This window comes from Micromys minutus (genome assembly GCF_963924665.1).
Source record: "Micromys minutus genome assembly, chromosome: 21".
NCBI classification, from domain to species: domain Eukaryota; kingdom Metazoa; phylum Chordata; class Mammalia; order Rodentia; family Muridae; genus Micromys; species Micromys minutus.
In genome coordinates this window covers 51370234-51389223 of record NC_137956.1, presented here as the reverse complement: position 1 = coordinate 51389223, position 18990 = coordinate 51370234, and the positions used below count along the sequence as shown (strand labels likewise).

Here is an 18990-nt window from a genome sequence, read left to right as displayed (position 1 = left end):
AAATACTGAGATGAGAGTCAGCCAAGAGATAGCACAGTCCTTGCCAAACAGGATATCTGCGCTTGACCATCTGGACCAAGGTGGAGACACAATATCCTGCCAAACATGCTGAAGCAAGGATGAAAAACAACACCCTGTCCCAGAGGAGGGGCCAAGGCCACCCTTTTCCCGGGAACTTGGGGCTTGTCCCCCAGTTCACCCTGGCTTCATTTAAATCAACCAATCACATCCCTGTAACCATGCTTCTCGCTTCTGTACCTGCGCTTCTGCTCTGCCACCCCTATAAAAAGAGCCAACTTCTTAACTTCGGTGTGCAAGTCCTCCGAAAGACTTTGTCGCCCCAGGTACCTGTGTATCTAAAATAAACCTCTGGCTGCTTGCATCCGAACTGAGTGGTCTCGCTGTTCCTTGGTAGGGGTCTCCTCAGGCGGAAGATACCCTCAGGGGGTCTTTCAATGGGCGCCTGGGAGGCATTGGGGCGGAGAGCAGCTGAGATGGCATTCCTCCGGGTTTCCTAGAGCGTCCTCAGAAGTGTACTTCCGCTCTCCTAGAGAGGCCCGCGGAGGAAGTGGGCCCAGCAAGCTAACAATCATCCGGAGGAACGCTGAGTGCTCCGGCGTGAGCTGGTGAGCGGCTGGGAGGACTGATGCAGGAGCGGATGGCGGGGTACAGTTATGGTGATCAGCGCCCGGCGGTTTCACAATCGGGGGGTTCTCTGGGGAGCGGGGGCGGTTGGGGCGGTGCTGCCTTGCAGTCCGGTGTCCGCCATTATGACTCGCGGCATTCTAAACTTGACAGAAACTCCATACGTCGGTCCACGTTTAACTGTGTGGGTCAGTTATGTTATTGCCTTTAAAGAAAGAAAAAATCCCTACGGTTGTGGTATAAAATGTTTGAGATAAAAAAAAAAAAAAAAGCATGGAACAGCTTGGTGTGATGGCGTCGGCCTGTAATCCCCGCTACTAAGGAAGCTGAAGCAAAAAGACCAGGAACGTGGGCAGTTTAGTGAGCCCTTCTCCCAAATTTTAAAGTAATAAAGGTAGAAATGTTTTATAAGCTGAAAGGGAGCGTTTGAGATTAAGCTTTGATAACGCACTTGAAAGCTGAAAAGTACTCACAGTTCGAACCTCTTCCTTTTAGTTTCTTTCTTTCTTTCTTTCTTTCTTTTCTTTCTTTTTTTTTTTTTTTTTGGTGGCTTTTGGTGTCCAGGAAGTATTTTGGGACGTCCGAGTTGCTTGAGAGTAAAATGATAAAAAGGAACTGATGGGGACCCCATTTAGCTTTAGGTGACTCCATTTTGTGAGCCTCACTTTCCGGCTCCCTAGCCCAGGAGAGAAGTCACCACACTTCAGCCTAAAGAAAACACTCTGCAGTCCGGGTCCTTTATTCCTTTTTGTACATTAGGTCATGAATTCATATGGCATGGGCTCCAGCAGCTCAGGCTCTTAACCTTTAGTCCTCACAAAGTAAGCTTCTCACTTTGTTAGTCCTCACAGAGGTGGCGCGGGCTGGCGCTTCAGCCGAACCCATGTGCCTTCTCCTTGGCTTCCTTTTTCTTCTGGTCTTTCTTCACCGCTTCAGGAAGCTGTCTCTGCCCTTCCAGTGCTTGCTGTGCTCAGTCTGCGCACTGATCCTCTTGGCCAGAATCTGCCCTTAACTTGCTTGTTTACAATGATGCCCACGGCATGCTGGGTGACACTGTAGACTTCCGGTTTTCCCGTGGTAACACTTACGCCGCATTCCTTTCTGAGCTGTGCCTATTCCCCTGATGTCTACAATATCACCTCCTTGTAGGTTAGCATGTATGTGGCCGAAGGAGCAACTCCATGTTTCCTAAAGGGCCTAAAGATCATATACCGAGTGCATCTCCTCTTTTCCTTTGTGTTTGTCATTTTGGTGAATTAACTGGAAGATGGTTTGGTTGCCGTGGTCGGAAGTTAGAGCTTCATTCTTGACCATACATAAACAGCTCCAGAACGTCCATTGTTCTAATCTAAGCATTGGAAACCCGTGTTATGGAAACATTGAAATTTCTGTCACTGGTTCTGCCCCTGGTACAATGCAAATGTGAGTTTTAGCTTTATAAGCCCTAACCTGTCACTCGCACATCAAACATGTGGACCAGACTGGCATAGAACTCAGAAATGGACCTATTTTTACTTCCTGAGTCCTGGCATTAAAGGTGTGTGCCACCATGCTTGGCCCTACAACTTATTTTTGTGTGAGTGTGTGTGTAATTCGTATGGCAGTGTACTACATGTGAGGATCAGAAGACAGCTTGTGGGCTCTCTCTTGCTGCTGTGTTGGCTCTTGTGACTGGACTCGTGGTCAACTGAGCTGCAGTGTTGACACTAGATAACTTCACTAATTTTTTTGTGTTGTACTGGTCACTACCAAGCATAGCCATACTTAAGACCTTGACAGAATTTTTTAAGAAGTTATTTTAGTGTGTAAATGTCTCATCTGTGTGTGTGTACATCATGTGTGTACCTGGTGCCTATGGAAGCCAGAAAAGATTGTCAGATCTCTAAGACTGGGGTTATAGAACTGTTGGAAGCTTGCAGGTGGGCAGGGAATTGAACTAGGATAAGCTAGGTTCCTCTGGAAGCAGTGACCAGTGCTCTTAAATCAACAACCCACATCTCCATTCCCTAAGATCTTTTTTGAAATATTTTGCTATTTGAATTTTAGAGTGTTCTTATATTTGATGTTTTATTGTGCTCAGACTAGGTTGATGGGTTCTTGTTATTGGCACTTGTGACATTTTACCACTTTAAAATCTCTGTTTAATTTTGTAATTTGTACTGTTTAAGGGGAAAGAGTTTTGAACTCTTGTTTTCAAGTATTCAGTTTCTCCTTAACTTTCTCTTCCTGATTAGCATCTTGTCTGTAGCAATGAACTTGGTGTTTGGCATTTTTTACTAGGAGGTGTTTTGAGAAAGATTTCCTCTCCTTACTTAGTTGTTTATGTTTGAGACAGTCTCACATAGCCCTGGCTGGAACTTGGTTTACCTCCAAGTCACAAAAGTCTGCACTCCTCTGTCTTCTAAGGAATGGAATGAAAGTCACAATATAGCTGACTTGGCTGTCAGAGCTTCTTAAAATCTAATCAGTTGACATCAGTGTGAACTTCTGACCCCACTGCTTTGTTTTGAGGCAGAGCCTTATGTAGCCAGCCCTGGCTGGCCTTGAATTCCTTATCTTTCTGCCTCCACTTTCCAAGTGCTGGGATATAATAGATGCCATGCTTGATTTGCTTGAATTTTTTTTTGTTTGTTTTTAAATTTTATTTACTATTACTATGTGTGTACATGGAGTCCTTTCCACTTTTATGTGGTTCTGGGCTGGGGATGAGACTCAGGCTGCTGGTGAAGTAAGTGCTTTTACCTGATGAGATACCTACTCCTGTTTAAGCATATAATTTTTGCCTTTCACTGGTTTTCTGATATTGCAACACACTTGTATTTTCTCTGTCCGGCATGGCATCAACCACTTCTTCACAGAGCCCTGATTCTTTTATTGGAGAATGGTATTTAGAAACCAAGTTCTGGGCATTCTAGGTATCCTCATCATCATCCATCATCATCTTGTTCTAGAGTTATTTATGTGTATCTGAGTGAGTGTATGCAAACATGTATGTGTGGTTATATGCTTATATATACACAGAGTTCAGAAGAACAGTGATCCCTTAGAGCTGGAGATCCCTTAGACACTTGGCCTTTTATGTAGGTGCTGGAATCAGGACTTCAGTTCTCGTAATTGCACAGCAAGTGCTTTTAGCCACTGGGGCATTTCTGCAGTCCAGTAGTCTTCCTGCTTAATTGCTACATTTCGTCATGTAACTAAAACAGAGGCTCTGCCTCCTCCAGAGTCTGCCTTCCAGATATTCTTTTCCTTAACCTATGTGTTTGTTCTCCACCAACACCACATTGGCTTGATTTCTGAAGCCATCTGTGTGGCCATAAGTCATAAGGTGGTTAAGTGTGTAAAGGCACCTGAGCTTGGTCCTTGAAACCCAGAGAATGTCTCCTGTATGTTGACCTCTGAACACCTCAGCATGCATGCTGTGACTCAGACACACAACATAAAAATTTAATGAATTCAGGCATATCTATTCCACTTTAGTTTTCAAAGTAATTAGTTAATCCTCTTTGCCTTTTATTATGAACTATAGAATCATCTTTACATAGCTCTCCTTCTGCCAAGCATCTTTTCTCCTTTCCTCTGTGGTCCTGGGGATTCATTCAAAGGACTTGTGTGTGCTGGGCAAATGTTCCACCACTAAACTGCTTTCCCAGCCTCCCTCCCATCTTCCTGAAACATTACCTGGTAAGCTTTCTAGTATGTGATTGTAGTGTGGTGTGCTTGTCTGCTTGTTTAGATGCTCTTGGACCTTTTTGTCAGCCACTGTGTTTTCTACATATGAGTGTCTTCACTCTGTTCATGGACACGTCATTAGTGCACTACCGTCGGCCTCAGACGTCATTAGTGCACTGCCGTCGGCCTCAGACGTCATTAGTGCACTGCCGTCGGCCTCAGACGTCATTAGTGTACTGCCGTCGGCCTCAGACTTCATCATTAGTGTACTGCCGTCGGCCTCAGTCCACAGTTGCTCATGCACATGTGTCTTCTCACACATAAGTGATCCCCACTTTGAGAACCTAGCTCCATCACGTGTGTGGACATCATTTTCTTCTCTGTTCTAGGACCAAGCTCCATCACATGTGAACATCAGTGTTGGTTATTTCAGTCTCTTACCAGTGACTTCTGAAGACCTAGCAAATAACACCACACACGGCAGTGCTGTGAAGATACTCGCCGCAAGGATACAGCAGTGATTCAGTGAAAGCAACAGATTTGTTTTGTGTTCATCTGCCAGACTCTGGATAGGAGTGATGCCTCCAGGCAGGTGCCATGCTGCCCGCTCAGCACAGGTTTCAAGGGTAAAGAAGGAAGAGGAGGAGGATGACTATATTTCCAAGACTGCCAGGCCACAGACACTTAACCGCCCTGGCCAGGAGCTATTCCGTCAGCTCTTTAGACAGCTTCGCTACCATGAATCTTCTGGGCCCCTAGAAACTCTGAACCGGCTTCAGGAGCTCTGCCGCTGGTGGATGAGGCCTGATGTTCTTTCCAAAGCACAGATGTTAGAGTTGTTGGTGTTGGAGCAATTCCTGAGCATCCTTCCTGGAGAGCTCCGGACGTGGGTACAACTCCATTGCCCTGAGAACGGTGCAGAGGTTGTGGCCCTGCTAGAAGAGCTGCAGAGAGATCTTGATGGAACACCACTGAAGGTAGGTGGTACACAGTAAGTACTGCCTGCTTTTTTGTAAATGAGATGGTCCTCTGAACTGTGAGCTTGAGAAGGATCCTCCCCTTGTTAATTCTCTTGATACCTGAGCTATGAAAACTGGACTGGATCGTGGACTCTTTAGCAAGGTGCTCCTTCTGTAAGACTCCAGATGAGCCTTAGCTACTTGGAGAATCCCTTGGATGAGATGAGAGATCTGGATCAATGCAAAAGCAAGAGGTTTATTAGTCTAATGCACTGAGGTTGGCCTACATCCAGAGGAGAGGCAAGCCCAAGCTATCCATTAGTATAGTTTTTATACACTTTGTAACAGGTGGGCTACAGAGATGGTGATTGGGCATGATTGGGGTTAGTTGACTTTTAAGTCGATTGGCTGATTGGCTGCTGCCAAAGTGGGTTGCATTTCAGGGCCCTTGCCCTACATTCCAGGGGCTACCACCAGATAAAGACGAAACATTTCTCCCTGGGAGGAAGGACTACTTGGCACCCTGGAGACATTCCCGGAACTGTGGATAAATAAGATTGAAGCACTCCTTCCTGAAGGGTGCAGGGACTACAAAAACCTTAGTGGGAGAGGGGAGCTGTAAGACCCTTACTAGGAAGGGGAAGCTATAAGGAGGGTGTGGGACTGAAAAAGCCCTTAGGGTCATCAAGGCTGGAACGCGGCAACATCCTGGCAGGCTTGGTGCTGGAGGAGCTGAGAGTTCTACATTTTCATTTCAAGGCTGCCAGCAGAATACTGACTTCCAGGCAGCTTGGGTGAGGATCTTAAAGCCCACACCCACAATGACACACCTAGTCCAACAAGGCCACACCTTCTAGCAGTGCCACTCCCTGGGCCTAGCAAATATAATCCATCACAGTGGGGAACATGGTAGCCTGCAGGCAGGTGCTGGAGCAATAGGTGAGAGTTATATCCTGCCCCACAGGCAGAGAGAAGCTGGGCCTGATGTGGGCTTTTGAAACCTCAAAGCCCACCCCTATATAAACACCTTCTTCCAACAAGGCCTCACCTAATCAATCCATTTACCTAGTCAAACAGTGCCACTCCCTGTGAGTCTCCCTGGAATTGTTTTTTTAGTTACTGGCACTTTGCTCACAAAAATTTTATCTGAGAAATTTTATCTGAGGTCACAAAATAGAGTTGCCTTTCAGGACTTCAGTTTATTGAGAAAGAAATGCAGACATGATATACTTATGAGGATATGTTAAGTAACCATTTGAATGACTTATCGTGTGCCTGGTTCTAACTCCTAGTGTAGAGAAGCAGACGTGTGCACCAGCCTGTCAGTATAGTGGTGCCAGCTACTTCCTGCATTCTGGTCCTTTACCTTTTGAGGTTTTTGTTTTGAAACAGGGTTCTCTATATGCCCTGGCCTTGAACCAAAAAAGATCCATATGTCTCCTGAGTGTTGGGATTAGAGGTTTATGTATCTGGCACCTTTTGAATTCTTTTAAAAAGCATTTGTTGGGTTTATTAGGTTTTAAAATTTAATGTATATAAAAACATGAGCCTATATGCATGATTCATGCATTGAAAATTACTAATAATTAGTAATTGTTTCTCAATTTTATTACAAAAATTACATTAAATAACATTTGGTCATTGTTAAATGGTAATACGTCAATATAAGTAATGCTTATTTTAAATAAAATATGCCTTTTTAAAAATCTAAAAGTACATTTATCATTCTTGCCAAAACAGATGTGCCAGGGATGTGGTAGTTATTTATGAAATGATGTAAGATAGAACATAGAGTGTGGCTTAGTTATGACTAGTTCATTTAGGTCTAGATATAGGTTTTTTGGTCTCTGTCATATGTTTAGTGGCCTCAGTTTAAGGCTTGTTCACATCAATTTAGAAAAAGTGTCAGCCACTGTACCAGGAAGACACCTCAGTTCATTAACTGGAGCTTCTGCACTCGTTTCTACTTTAAAGTCTCAGAGACAGAGCTGTTTGAAGTCCAGTTGGCAAAACCTTCCTTTCTGTTCTCTACGTGAATAAGCATGGAGAGGTTTTCTTTGTGGTTTGATTCCTGGTTGACCTTTAACCTGATATTGTCTCTCTAGTGGGGACACTTATTTTGTGAGGTTCTCTGAGGCACTGGACATTTCAGATCTGCCTGGGTTTCTGCTGGGAACCAGTGCTTGCTTTTCTCCGTTTCTCATCTTTAGGCCCAGAGTCAAGTCAGGGCTGATGGAGGGGTCTCATTGCGGCATGTGAGGATCGCTGTTACTGACTTGCCCAGTGCATCCTTATGTTATGTGGGAACCTGTTGGACTCTCCCTGATGCAGGGGGTCCAAGGGGTCCCTTCTGCCAGGAAGTGATTAAAGGGCCTAGCTGCCTAAACCTTTACAGTTTGGCCCATGGGAGTTTTCTCTGAATTTGCTTCTGGTTCCTGTAGTAATGTTCTCATAACATTTTCTTCTTGGCAGGACCCATGCCTTACTCAGAACCCAGATGTGTGTTGGATAGGCACTGGAGCTCTGCAGCCTGCACAGATATGGTCCCCTGCGTCACATCTCGGGAACAGTTCTCCTCTAGAGGACTACTTAGAGACTCCACATGGAATAGGACAAGCTGGTACTCACTGCCTAGACCCTAACTTAATATCCTACCTCTTGTGTTTTCTATACTGTTGTCTTGTTATCATCCATACTCTCTCAAGAATCTTTTGTCTCTGGGTTCTCTTGAATGCTTCTGATATTCATGTTTGGTTGGCTTCTTCCATCCCACTCTCCCTTTCCTGGTCCCCAACAGACACCGAGGATATGTCTGCGCATCTGTATAGCAGTTTGCTTGCTTGCAGGTCCAGGAGCCCCCGAGCAGTGAGGGGAGTGGGCTTCTTGGGTGTCCAGAGCTGGACAACTGTCTCATGACTCTTTTCTCCTTCAGAGTCTCCTGCTGTCTCGGTGCCTGACTATTTCCAGATAGAAGAGAGCATAGAGTACCAGGTAACGGCCAGCAAGCCTTTGGTGATCAAGCTGCAGGTGAGCCCCAGGGCTTTGGGACTTCCTGGTGTCATGTGCCTGGCCGCCCTGTGGGTAGTGCAGCGTTCTTCATCCTGGGTTGTCATTTAACTTCATAGAGTCTAGAGCGTTCAGCCTTTCACCTTTGCCAAATTTATCCAATGTTAACTCTCTGTCAGGCCCATGACCCTCTTGACAGCAGAGCTGTGAATCAGCTCTAAATCATATCTTTATTATTTCAGAAAGCTTTGACTTTCCAGGATGTGGAGGTAACCTTTTCTCAAGAAGAGTGGAGATGTTTGAACTCAGCTCAGCGAAATCTTTATCGGGATGTTATCCTGGAGAATTATGGGAATGTAGTTTCTGTGGGTAAGTCTTTAGTATCCCTAGTTACCTTCACTTTTGTTTTGCTTTTCCGTTTTTAATCTTAAAAAACAATATTCATTTATGTGCATGGACTTGTATGAATGTAGATGCTTGCCTGCCGTGGCTCACACAGTCGGAAAATAGCTAGTGAGCATAGTTTCTGTCCTTTCTCCCATGTGGACCCTATGAGTCAAGTTCTAGCTAATATCTGTCATGTGAGATTACTGAGAAGACTGTTTCTGTCCCAAGTTCCTCTTCCATTTAGACAGTCAGACATTGCTGATGTAGCCAGTTGAGTAGTTAGTTGTATGCCTCTCGCCTCTGGAGAATATTCTCATCGTTGTTAGATACCTTATTTTATATGTGTGGATATTTTGTCTGCATGTGTCTCTGCACCACCTGTATATAATGCTCATGAGGTCAGAAGAGGGCATCAGATCCCTTGGAACTTGAGTTACAGATGGTTGTGAGCCACCTTGTGGATGCTGGGAGTTTAACCAGATCCTTTGGAAGAGCAGCCAGTGCTCTGTACCTGATGAGACATCTCCAGTTCTACTCTGGAGAATTCTTGAAGCCCCTTTGCCTGTGACTTTTCTCAGCCTCTCATCTCTGCTTAGGGCAGCAGTTCTCAATGTGTGGGTCAAAACCCTTTTGGCAAATGTGTATCTTCAAAAACATTTACATTATGATTCCTAACAGTAACAAAATTACAGTTATGAAGTAGTAGTGAAGGTAATTTTATAGTTGGGGTCAGCACAACATGAGGAACTGTTTTAAAGAGTTTCAGTGTTAGGAAGGTTGAGAACTACTGTCTTAGGGCTACCACAAATGGCTAGCCAGGCATTCTGTCCTAGGTTCTTGCATTTATCTTTCTGGCCTTCTTTCCTCTCTGCCAGGACTGTAAGTCTTAGTAGTTCTGTGTGGTCTGTCTTATCTCATATTCCATTTCTTTTCTGCAGTGGGCTCCTCTCCCAAACCTGCTCTGATCTCCTGGCTGGAAGCAAGGAAGCCATGGGGCATGAGTATCTGCACAGTTCAGTTTAGGAGAGATCCTGATGCTGCTTCTGAAGGTGAGCTCTGTCAAACCGACCACATGGTGCACCTCGTACATTTGCTCTTTTCTTTCATATGGTTAAATAGAATACTAGGGACTTATTCCATTATTTGCTAGGGGTGCTATGACCCTGGGCCTCTTCCTGCTTGGCTTATAATAGGCCATTTCTTTCCAGCCTTTACCCTTCCCTAGACTCTCAGTATCAGTTCTTGTTCATCACAGGGGCTTCCCTGTTCTCTTTTCACTGGGTTCTAATGTTGCTCATTTCTGTGCCTGCAGTAACTCTGAATTACCTGTGTTCATCCATCCCATTCTGGCTCTTCTTCCTTGAGTGATTCTTCCTTCTATGATGAGCTTGAGATGGAGGTTTTTCAGCAAAGGTCCTACTTGGAGTCCCAGGTCTTGGCTTTCTATGTGGTGTTCCCGTGCCATGATTTTTCTCTATTGTCTTGCTATTAATATTCTTCTTAGGCCTGTTTTATTGCACTGCTAGATTTGATTTGTGTCCCTCCTTCTATCTGCTGTATCTGGCCCTTCCTCCGTCCTTTCCTGTCATTGGAGATAATCTTTTTGCCTTATCCTTGACTGTTTTGTGTAAAGGTAATGACAGGCAAAATGCTTGCTACCAAGAATCTTATTTATAGTTCCTTGTTGCCTTTTCTAGTTCCAAATATGGAAGAAAAATACACTGTCTTTTGTTGTGTGGGTTCGAGTGTATATATGTGTTTTTGTTTCTTTTCTCCCTCTCCCCCCAGGTGGTAGGCTTCAAGTTGAGTCAAGCAAGTTCATCTTGAAACAGGAACCTTCAGAATACACAGAAACCTGTGTAAAGCCATCAGGGTGTCCTGCGACAAGTGTTTCTGAGGGAACAAGACTCAAAGAATCTTTTGAACAGAATAGCAGGCTGCGTAAGTCCTGTGGAGACTCAATGCAAATGAAAGAGATGAAGGAAGGAACAGACATTAGTCAAAGGACAAGAAGAGCATCTGAAGTATTGAGAAACGATGGCATTCTTGAGTTAAAACGTGTTAAGTGTGTGAGAGTTTCTAGGAAAAAAGTATTCTTTAAACATGGCTGTGATAGAAAGTTGAGAAAAAGTTCACACCATTATAATAATAAATATGGAGAAGGGCTCAGAGACACAGTTGAGGGGTTTGGTGTGTATCAGAACACTGGGATGAAAGATTGTGGAAAGGACAGGTGTGAGGAGACCTTAAGGAAGAGCTCCCGTTCCCACCTTGAATACCATCAGAGATATTATAGTCAAGGGAACATGTTTAAATGCAGAGTGTGTGAGAAAGCCTTTAATTGGCGTTCAAACTGTATACGACATGAGAAAATTCACACGGATGTGAAACCTTACAAATGCAGTTTGTGTGAGAAAGCTTTCCAACGCTTGTCAGCCTACCGTCTGCACCAGAAAACCCATGCTACACAGAAACATGAATCCAGGGGGTACAGAAGTGCTCTCCCCTGCAGCTTGGATGTCAGTCATCATTTGACAGACCAGAACAAGGAGAAATACTTACAGCGTAGCCAGTTTGGGAAAAACTTCTCTTGTAAGTCCTATGCTTTTGAACACCAAAGGACTCACACACAGCAGAAGCCTTATAAATGTACCAGATGTAGGAAAACGTATTGGCAGAAGTCAAACTTTACTCATCATATGAAATTACATCACAAAGAGATCTGTAAACAAGAGGGATGTCGAAAAGACTTCAAACAGAATTCTAGTCAGGTTTTCTCTACTGAAGAGAAACCTTTTCTGTGTCAGAATTATGGGAAAACTTTTACTCAAAAGAAGTCATTCATTGAGCACCAGAGGACTCACACAGGGGAGAAACCTTACCAGTGTAGCGGGTGTGGGAAAACATTTACCTATAAGTCATCTTACATTATTCATATGAAGCGAAAACGACATGCTATTAAAATAGAACCTGAAAGTGGCCACCTAGCTTTTAGTAAGGGTACAGTGTTTCCTATTCTTCAGAGAACTCATAGTACAAAGGAGCCTAATAAGTGTAAATACTGTGGCAGAGACTTCCATAAACGCTCATTCCTTCTCATGCATGAGAGAATTCACACTAGAGAGAAGCCCTATAAGTGCAGGGAGTGTAAAAAAGCCTTTCGATGGCGTTCCAATCTCTATCGACATGAGAGAAACCACTTCTTGCACAAGCGGTTTGAGTATCACGAAAGTAAAGAGACTCCAAAACGACAGACAAAAATTCTCATTGATGCGAAGCCCTTTCGGTGTCAAGAATGTGGGAAAACCTTTACACGTAAAAGAAGCCTTTTAGATCATAAGGGAATACACAGTGGAGAGAAACGCTTCAAGTGCAACTTTTGTGAGAAATCTTTTGATAGAAACTATCGTCTTGTTAATCACCAGAAGATCCACGCTAAAGAGCAACCTTCTCAAGCTCAGTTGTGTGATAAAGATTTTGTTGGGATAAATGCACATTCTGTTGACCAGAAAAAACACAGCAGAACACTGCAGTCTGAATATGGCCTACAGTCTGATAAGCCTCACTTACGTTACCGTCAGGATGTAAGGTTACGCATTCAGGGGGTAGGACTAAGTGGAAAGCTCCGTGAACAGGATGGTCACCCTCCTGATGAGAGCTCCAAGTCCATTGCCCTCCAGAATGTGCCCACCAAGAAGAAAGCCTGCCACAGGTGCAATACTTGTGGGAAAACATTTAAGAAGCATTCACACCTCGTTAGCCACAAACGATGTCACACACAAGAGAGGCCCTTTAAATGCATAGTTTGTGAGAAGGCCTTCAGGTGGTCTTCTAATATGACTAGGCACATGAAAGGCCATTTTAGAGATTAGCCTGGGATCTGTGATGACAGTGGGGGTGGGGAATAGTTCCTGGTTACATCTCTAAAGAACTTTAGTGGTAGGCATGCGGAAAACCTTTGTAAGGCCCAGTCCTTTCTGGCCTGGATGTTCTTGGTGTAGAACCTTGATGATTTCAGAAGTCAGGGACTCCTGCTGGAAAGTGATGTTAGAAAAATACCAGAATGTTCTCTGGGGTCTTATGGAGGTCCTGGCCTCTAGGTTTAGCCCAGGACTCTGATAGCCAAGTCTTGTTAGATAATTCTTGCTGTTTGTGATTGGAAAGCATGTTTGTAGCCTAGTAAGCTGTGTCTGTTGGGAAGGGGCCATTTAGATCCCTAGTTCTTTAGGGTCGGCTTCTGTTTGTATGTATGTATACATCTGTATTTAAAATTGCCTCTGAAAGAATCTAGCTCCACCAGGACAGGAGTAGATCTTTATTTTAAGTGGATCTTGATCAGACAGGTTGGGGGGGTACTTTATAAAACAGGCCTCGAGTCAAGCATTAAATGAAAGTTGTACTCAGCTGCTAGGTATGAGCCCAATTATTGATGGTTTTGAATAGTAGAGTGCGGGTTGTCTTGGCAACCATGTCTAATTTTATACTTGAACTTGGCCTGGAAAGCACTTCTTTGAGCATGGCCTTTCTCTCCACTGCCTGGGGAACTGAAGTTGGATGGGGATAGACAGATAGGCTCAGACCATTATGGAGTAATGGATATCAGATGGCCTCTTACAGACCACTTGTTAGTGTGGTCAGTTACTGAAGGATGTCAAACCACAGTGTGCAGAGAAGAAACGTGGCCTTTTTTAGTAATCTCTTAGAGAAGTTACTTTTTGAAAGCTTAAGTATGAAATGTATGGAACAAGTGGGATTCAGACCCCCTTGTAAGTGGAAATAAAGATCGATCCACCAGGCAGCTTGGAAAGTCATAAAATTGTGTGTTCCATCCAGTGGGTTCCTTCCTGGACCAATGAAGAATGATGAACGAGTCAGCTTAATACCACAGTGTTTAGATAGTGGGTCCAGCAGAGTCCTGTTTGTCATTGCAGAACAGACAGTGCAGATGTTTGGTACTTGAGAAAGAATATAAAGCTTAGTGTGGTGGCACACACGGTGATCCTAATGTGGGATGATGAAGCAAGGGGACCAAAAGTTCAAAGCTACTGGAGATAAAGAATAATTAGATCCTGCTCAAGCTACTGCCACAAGAAAAGACAATTGCAGTGAGTGTGGAAGACTCGCTCTCCAGCTCAGAAAACTGCACTAAGAGTTGCAGTACCTGTATATAATTCAGTTTATATCACTTTCACTGGTTTGGGTTTTTTAAATTCTGTATGAGGAATAGAATTCTAACCTCATAGGGTGGTGGTAGGGACAGTAATGAAATGCATGCGTGACGTTGAGACTAGTGTCTATCATATAAGCATTCCTGGTGTATAGTAGAGTTGATGTTTTGTACAATTTTCTGTGGGTTCAAAAGACATAGCATTGGAGTGTAAACTTCTGAAATGGGATGATCTATGCTGTGCTGCTCCATACTCTCTGGGCATGAGATGCAAGTGAAATCAGAATTTCTAATTATTGATGCAGGGACAGCCTAAAGTTATGATTGAACAGGATTATATGGGGACTTCTTTCAATAAACAAAACTGAGTCATGGCCTCTGATATCTATGTAATTATACAGAAGACCCACCTCTGCTACTCACCAACGCTGCTGCCTCTTCTCCCTCTGCCTCTCTCTGTCTTGGAATTCGCTCTGTAGTACAGGCTGGCTTCAAACTCAGAGATCCTCTGTCTTCCTACAGAGTGATGGATTAAAGGTGTGCTCCACCACACCTGGACTCTATCTCTTAAATTCTCAGCATTATCCGGCCAAATCTGAAGTAACACAAAACGGCTGTTGGTGAAGAGACTGTTAATTAGCTGCAGTGTGACAGATGTATCAGTTTGAAGAAAAGCGGTTTCTGTGTCTCCCTAGCCTTATCTCCAAGTGATGAAATTGTGAGCTATTTTTAATGCCTCTTACCCCCTCCAAAGAAAAGTGAAACTAGAAAAGATCGATGATTCCAGTGATGGCGTAGAATTTGGGACAGTGATCCTTGTTAGCCATCCCACTTTCCTGGCAAATGAGAAAAAAATGAGTACTTAATGTGCCAAGTGCCACATCTTTTAAGTTAATATTGATGGTGCTATAAATGGCAAAGTTGTGTCAGCCGGCATCTATTGAAAAGCCAAAAACCATACCAGTTACTTAAACAGCTTGGAACTATTGACTGTATGTTGAAGTAAAGACAGAAGAAATGCCAGGGTGTACTAAGGCAGAGACCATTCTAGGACAGGAGAGCTGTGGTAGTATCCCCATATTTAAGGTGAGGGAGCTGACCAAGACCTTTTCTCTCATCTGGGCAAGATGCTAGAGGAGGGAAGCTCAACCCATGTAAACCCTGGTTTTTGTTACTGCACCTGGACCTTCATTCCCTCTGTAACCACCATAGACTGCCAGAGAGGCCCTGTGGGGTCTTCAGACCTATGATCTTGTGGAAGGAGATAATTCACAGTGAGACTGAACTTCAGTTATTGGTCTCACTGTGCCTGAAAAACACATAATTACATAAAGGTATGTATTCTCAGTCTACCCCCAATATTGTCTTTCGGCTTTAAACCAGCATCCAGAGAACCAGAGATTGCTTGCAGAGAACCCGACTTAGGATCCTGGTACCCAAGTCATGCGATTCACAGAACTTGCTACTAGCTTCGGAATATCACTGCCCTATTATGGCCTCTGTGGGTATCTGTGCTCAATGGTGTGTACGTGTTCATATACATACAGTAAAACAATCTTAAATGAGCAGCCAATTCTGTTCCTGCTCAAAACATCATGACCAAGAACCAAGCTGGGGAGGAAAGGGTTTATTCAGCTTACACTTCCATATGGCTGTTCATCACCAGAGGAGGTCGGGACTGGAACTCAGGCAGGTCAGGGGGCAGAATATGATGCAAAGGTCATGGAGGAATGTCACTTACTGGCTGGCTTCATCTGGCTTGCTCAGCCTGCTTTCTTATAGAACCCAGGTCTACCAGCCCAGGGATGGCACCACCCAAAAGGGACTCCCCCCACACCCCCACCCCCGATCACTAGAAAATGTAATCATTTTTTCTACTGGTGAAGCCTCATTGTAGCATTAGACAGCAGTGATTTGGAGATACTAGTACCAGGAGATGACCACCAAGAACAGCAGCAGCAGCAGCAGTGGAGAACAGGCAGCTGGAACCTAGAAAACAAGGAGTGTGCTACAAAGGGCAGAGCTGGAGTACTGACCCAGTGTCACAGTAAATATTAAAAAATATTAAATCTGGTTTATCTCTTCACCGGCCCTGAGGTCTCACTCCTCAGGCCTGACACTGATATGGAGACTTGCGTACCTCTGAGTAGAAACTGCAGCCCAACTTGTCCACAAAACTCCCTTCCCTGGCGGTTTTCTACTGCCTGTTCTCTGTCTTGGGGTGTTTCTCTACCCCAAAATCCCACATAAATACAACTCTACAGCCCAATAGTTTTCATTCAGGTTTATATATTCAAATCTCAATCCACAAATCTTTACACAACAAGATTACATCAAATAAACAAAGATACAAACTGCCCTTCTAAATGAGATACTAGGTCTATAAAAATCCTTAATGTTCATAGCTATTTAACACCAATTAATATCACCTGGGTCTAGCTGGTCCTTGGGAACCTTCATGTTGCCAGGACCTTTACCCTCCATCCTCTGACCTCAGACCTTTCAGCCATCTCCACCACCTTCACCCTGCCCAGTCACTGGCTTTCCTTTATTTTACTAATTAAAATGGTAAGGTTCAGTTGCAGTCATGTGACTAGGCAGCCCTTCTTGGAGAAGTGGAATTAACATTAAAATACAAACAGCTTCAGGAAAATCTACAACCCAAGCCCTTGGAGGAGCCCAGAAGTTCTTGAGTGGATCCCAGACATTGGATGGTTAGAGTTTGATTTTTATTGTGACTGTGCCCTGATATTTATGTCACTTCCCCCACCACTAGTTGACATAAAACCAACTAGTACAGTTGACCCCTTGCCAACTTGGCACACAAACAATACCATTAAGCCTCAACCCTCACGTTTTTATTCATCCCCAAGATATAAATAACCTTAAATGTCCCATAGTCTTTACAATTTTCACATATTAACATTACAATCCCTTTAAAATATCTGTCCTGGCTGGTTTTGTGTGTCAACTGGACAACAAGCTGGAGTTATCACAGAGAAAGGAGCCTCGGTTGAGGAAATGCCTCAATGAGATCCAGCTGTAAGGCATTTTCTCAACTAGTAATCAAGGGGGGAGGGCCCAGCCCATTGTGGGTGGAGCCATCCCTGGGCTGGTAGACTGTTGGAATATCCACACCAACCTCTCCATCAGGTTAGGGTTAGCTACATTGCCTGCTTGCTGTGCCCCAGTTCTGAGATACAAGCCCCCCTTTTGCTATGCTAATTGGCCTAGTCACAAGCCTACTTTCATACCTAGCCTTCTTATTTCCAGCTGCTTCAGTTTATAGATTTTACCCTAGGAGGTGGTTTCTCTGCCCTGCAGCTAGGGAATTTGCATATCTCCCTTGTAATTACCTGAGTGTATAATACTGGGACCTAAGTTTGTGTGTGTGTGACTGCAGGCAGTCCTGAGAGGCTGCAGTTCAAGTTGGAGTAAACATTCTGGTAATACGAATAATGGACTTCTGTCTTTCTTTCTGTCTTTCTTTCAAACCTTAGGCCTTAACCCGGTTGCGAGTAGCGGTTAGTGGTGCAGGCAGCACAAATGGAGGCCCCATGTCGCCTCCTGCAGTAAACCTGAATTCTATAAGAAAGCAGGCTGAGTAAGCCAGGGGGAGTAAGCCAGTAAGTGACATCCCTCCATTGCCTCTGCATCAGCTCCTGCTTCCTGTCCTGCTTGAGTTCCAGTCCTGACTTCCTCTGGTGATGAACAGCAATGTGGAAGTGTAAGCTGAATAAACCCTTTCTTCCCCAACTTGCTTCTTGGTCATGGTGTTTGTGTAGGAATAGAAACCCTGACTAAGACAATATTTAATCTCTTTTGAAAAATCAGAGGGTTTTCTTTTTTTTCTTTTAATTCTGAAAGACCCCCGCTTAGCAGCAATAACGCCATTTCTGCAAGGCTGTGCACACACAGGGCGGGCCAGGTCAGGGACCCAGGTGGCCAAACAAGTCGGTGGGCGGCCAGCTTGCAACAGACAGAGAACAGAAAGCACCCAAATAAGACCAAGGCAGCTGCTCTCAGATAAGCCCTATAAGGCAGCTGCTCTCAGAAGAACCCAAAGCAGCTATTCTCAAAAACAAAAACAAAAAAAAACCCCCGCAGCCCCGGAGCCGTGTCCTTGGAGCCATGTCCTTGGGCTCACTCCCTGGCCACATTTAAACTAACCATTTAGAACCCTGTAACTATGCTTCTGCTTCTGTACCTGGATTCTGCCCCCCAAGCCCTATAAAAAGGGGACTGCCCCTTTGTCCGGCGCACAAGTCCTCTGAGAGACTGTGTTCCCGCAGGTACCTGTGTACTTTGATCAAATAAACCCTCATGCTGATTGCAGCCAGTGGTCTCGGCTGGTTCTTGGGTCTTGGGGTCTCCTCAGATAAAGGTCCTCTAGATGAGGGTCTTTCAATTCAAAGTCTCTAAACTGTGGTCTCCATGTCTTCCTTCAAGAAGGAGAAATATCAGGGCACAGTTACAATGAAAATCAAACTCTAACCATCCAATGTCTGGATCCACTCAAGAACTGGGCTCCTCCAAGGGCTTGGGTCACTTCTCCAGCTCTGCCCTTTGTAGCGCACACCTTGTCTTCTAGGCTCCAGTTGTCTGTTTTCTACTGCCGCTGCTGTTCTTGGTGGTCTTCTCATGGTCTTTACTGGTATTGCTAAATCACTGCTGTCTAAGGCTGCAACAAGGCTTCACCAGTAGCCTTTCATAGGCTCTCTTCATGGTGCCAAGCCTCAACTCCTTTGCACGACTCTTTCAGTCCTGGGCCATCAATTGCAACTGAGGCTGCACCTTCGAAGATGGCTATTCATGGCTTCTCACGTTGCCAAGCCCCAGCTTTTCTTCATGACCCCTTCATGCCTTCAAAACCAGTGCCACCTGGGTGACTCTCACACATTACTGAAAGACCCCCGCTTAGTAACAGTAAATGCCATGTCTGTAAGGCTGTGCACACACGGGACAGGCTAGCTCAGGGTCCCAGGTGGCCAAGCAAGATACCGGTAGGCGGCCAGCTTGCAATAGACAAAGAAAGGGAGACACTCAGACAAGCCCAGCTTTCAGATAAGCTGCAGCCCCCGACTAGTACCAAGAGTTGTGTCCTTGGAGCCATATTTCTGCCACAGTCCCTGCCAAACAAGATGTCTGTAGTTG

At 44.6% G+C, this 18990-nt stretch overlaps 1 protein-coding gene across 3 annotated transcripts; it reads left to right on the top strand.

Annotated features, from left to right (window-relative positions):
- The first annotated feature begins 176 nt into the window (after positions 1–176).
- Positions 177–17695, top strand: ZNF445 (zinc finger protein 445). 3 transcript variants are annotated; one of them, XM_080934201.1, is made up of 7 exons: positions 177–626; positions 4707–5294; positions 7749–7896; positions 8209–8267; positions 8525–8651; positions 9608–9718; positions 10458–17695. In XM_080934201.1, exons 2-7 carry the CDS (start codon positions 4896–4898, stop codon positions 12539–12541), a joined length of 2928 nt encoding a protein of 975 aa, XP_080790327.1. In that variant the 5' UTR covers positions 177–626; positions 4707–4895; the 3' UTR covers positions 12542–17695. The 3 variants fall into 3 exon arrangements, with proteins under 3 accessions (XP_080790327.1, XP_080790325.1, XP_080790326.1); XM_080934199.1 differs by having other exon boundaries at positions 8209–8303; XM_080934200.1 differs by lacking the exon at positions 177–626 and adding an exon at positions 4291–4329 and having other exon boundaries at positions 8209–8303.
- The last annotated feature ends 1295 nt before the right edge of the window (positions 17696–18990 follow it).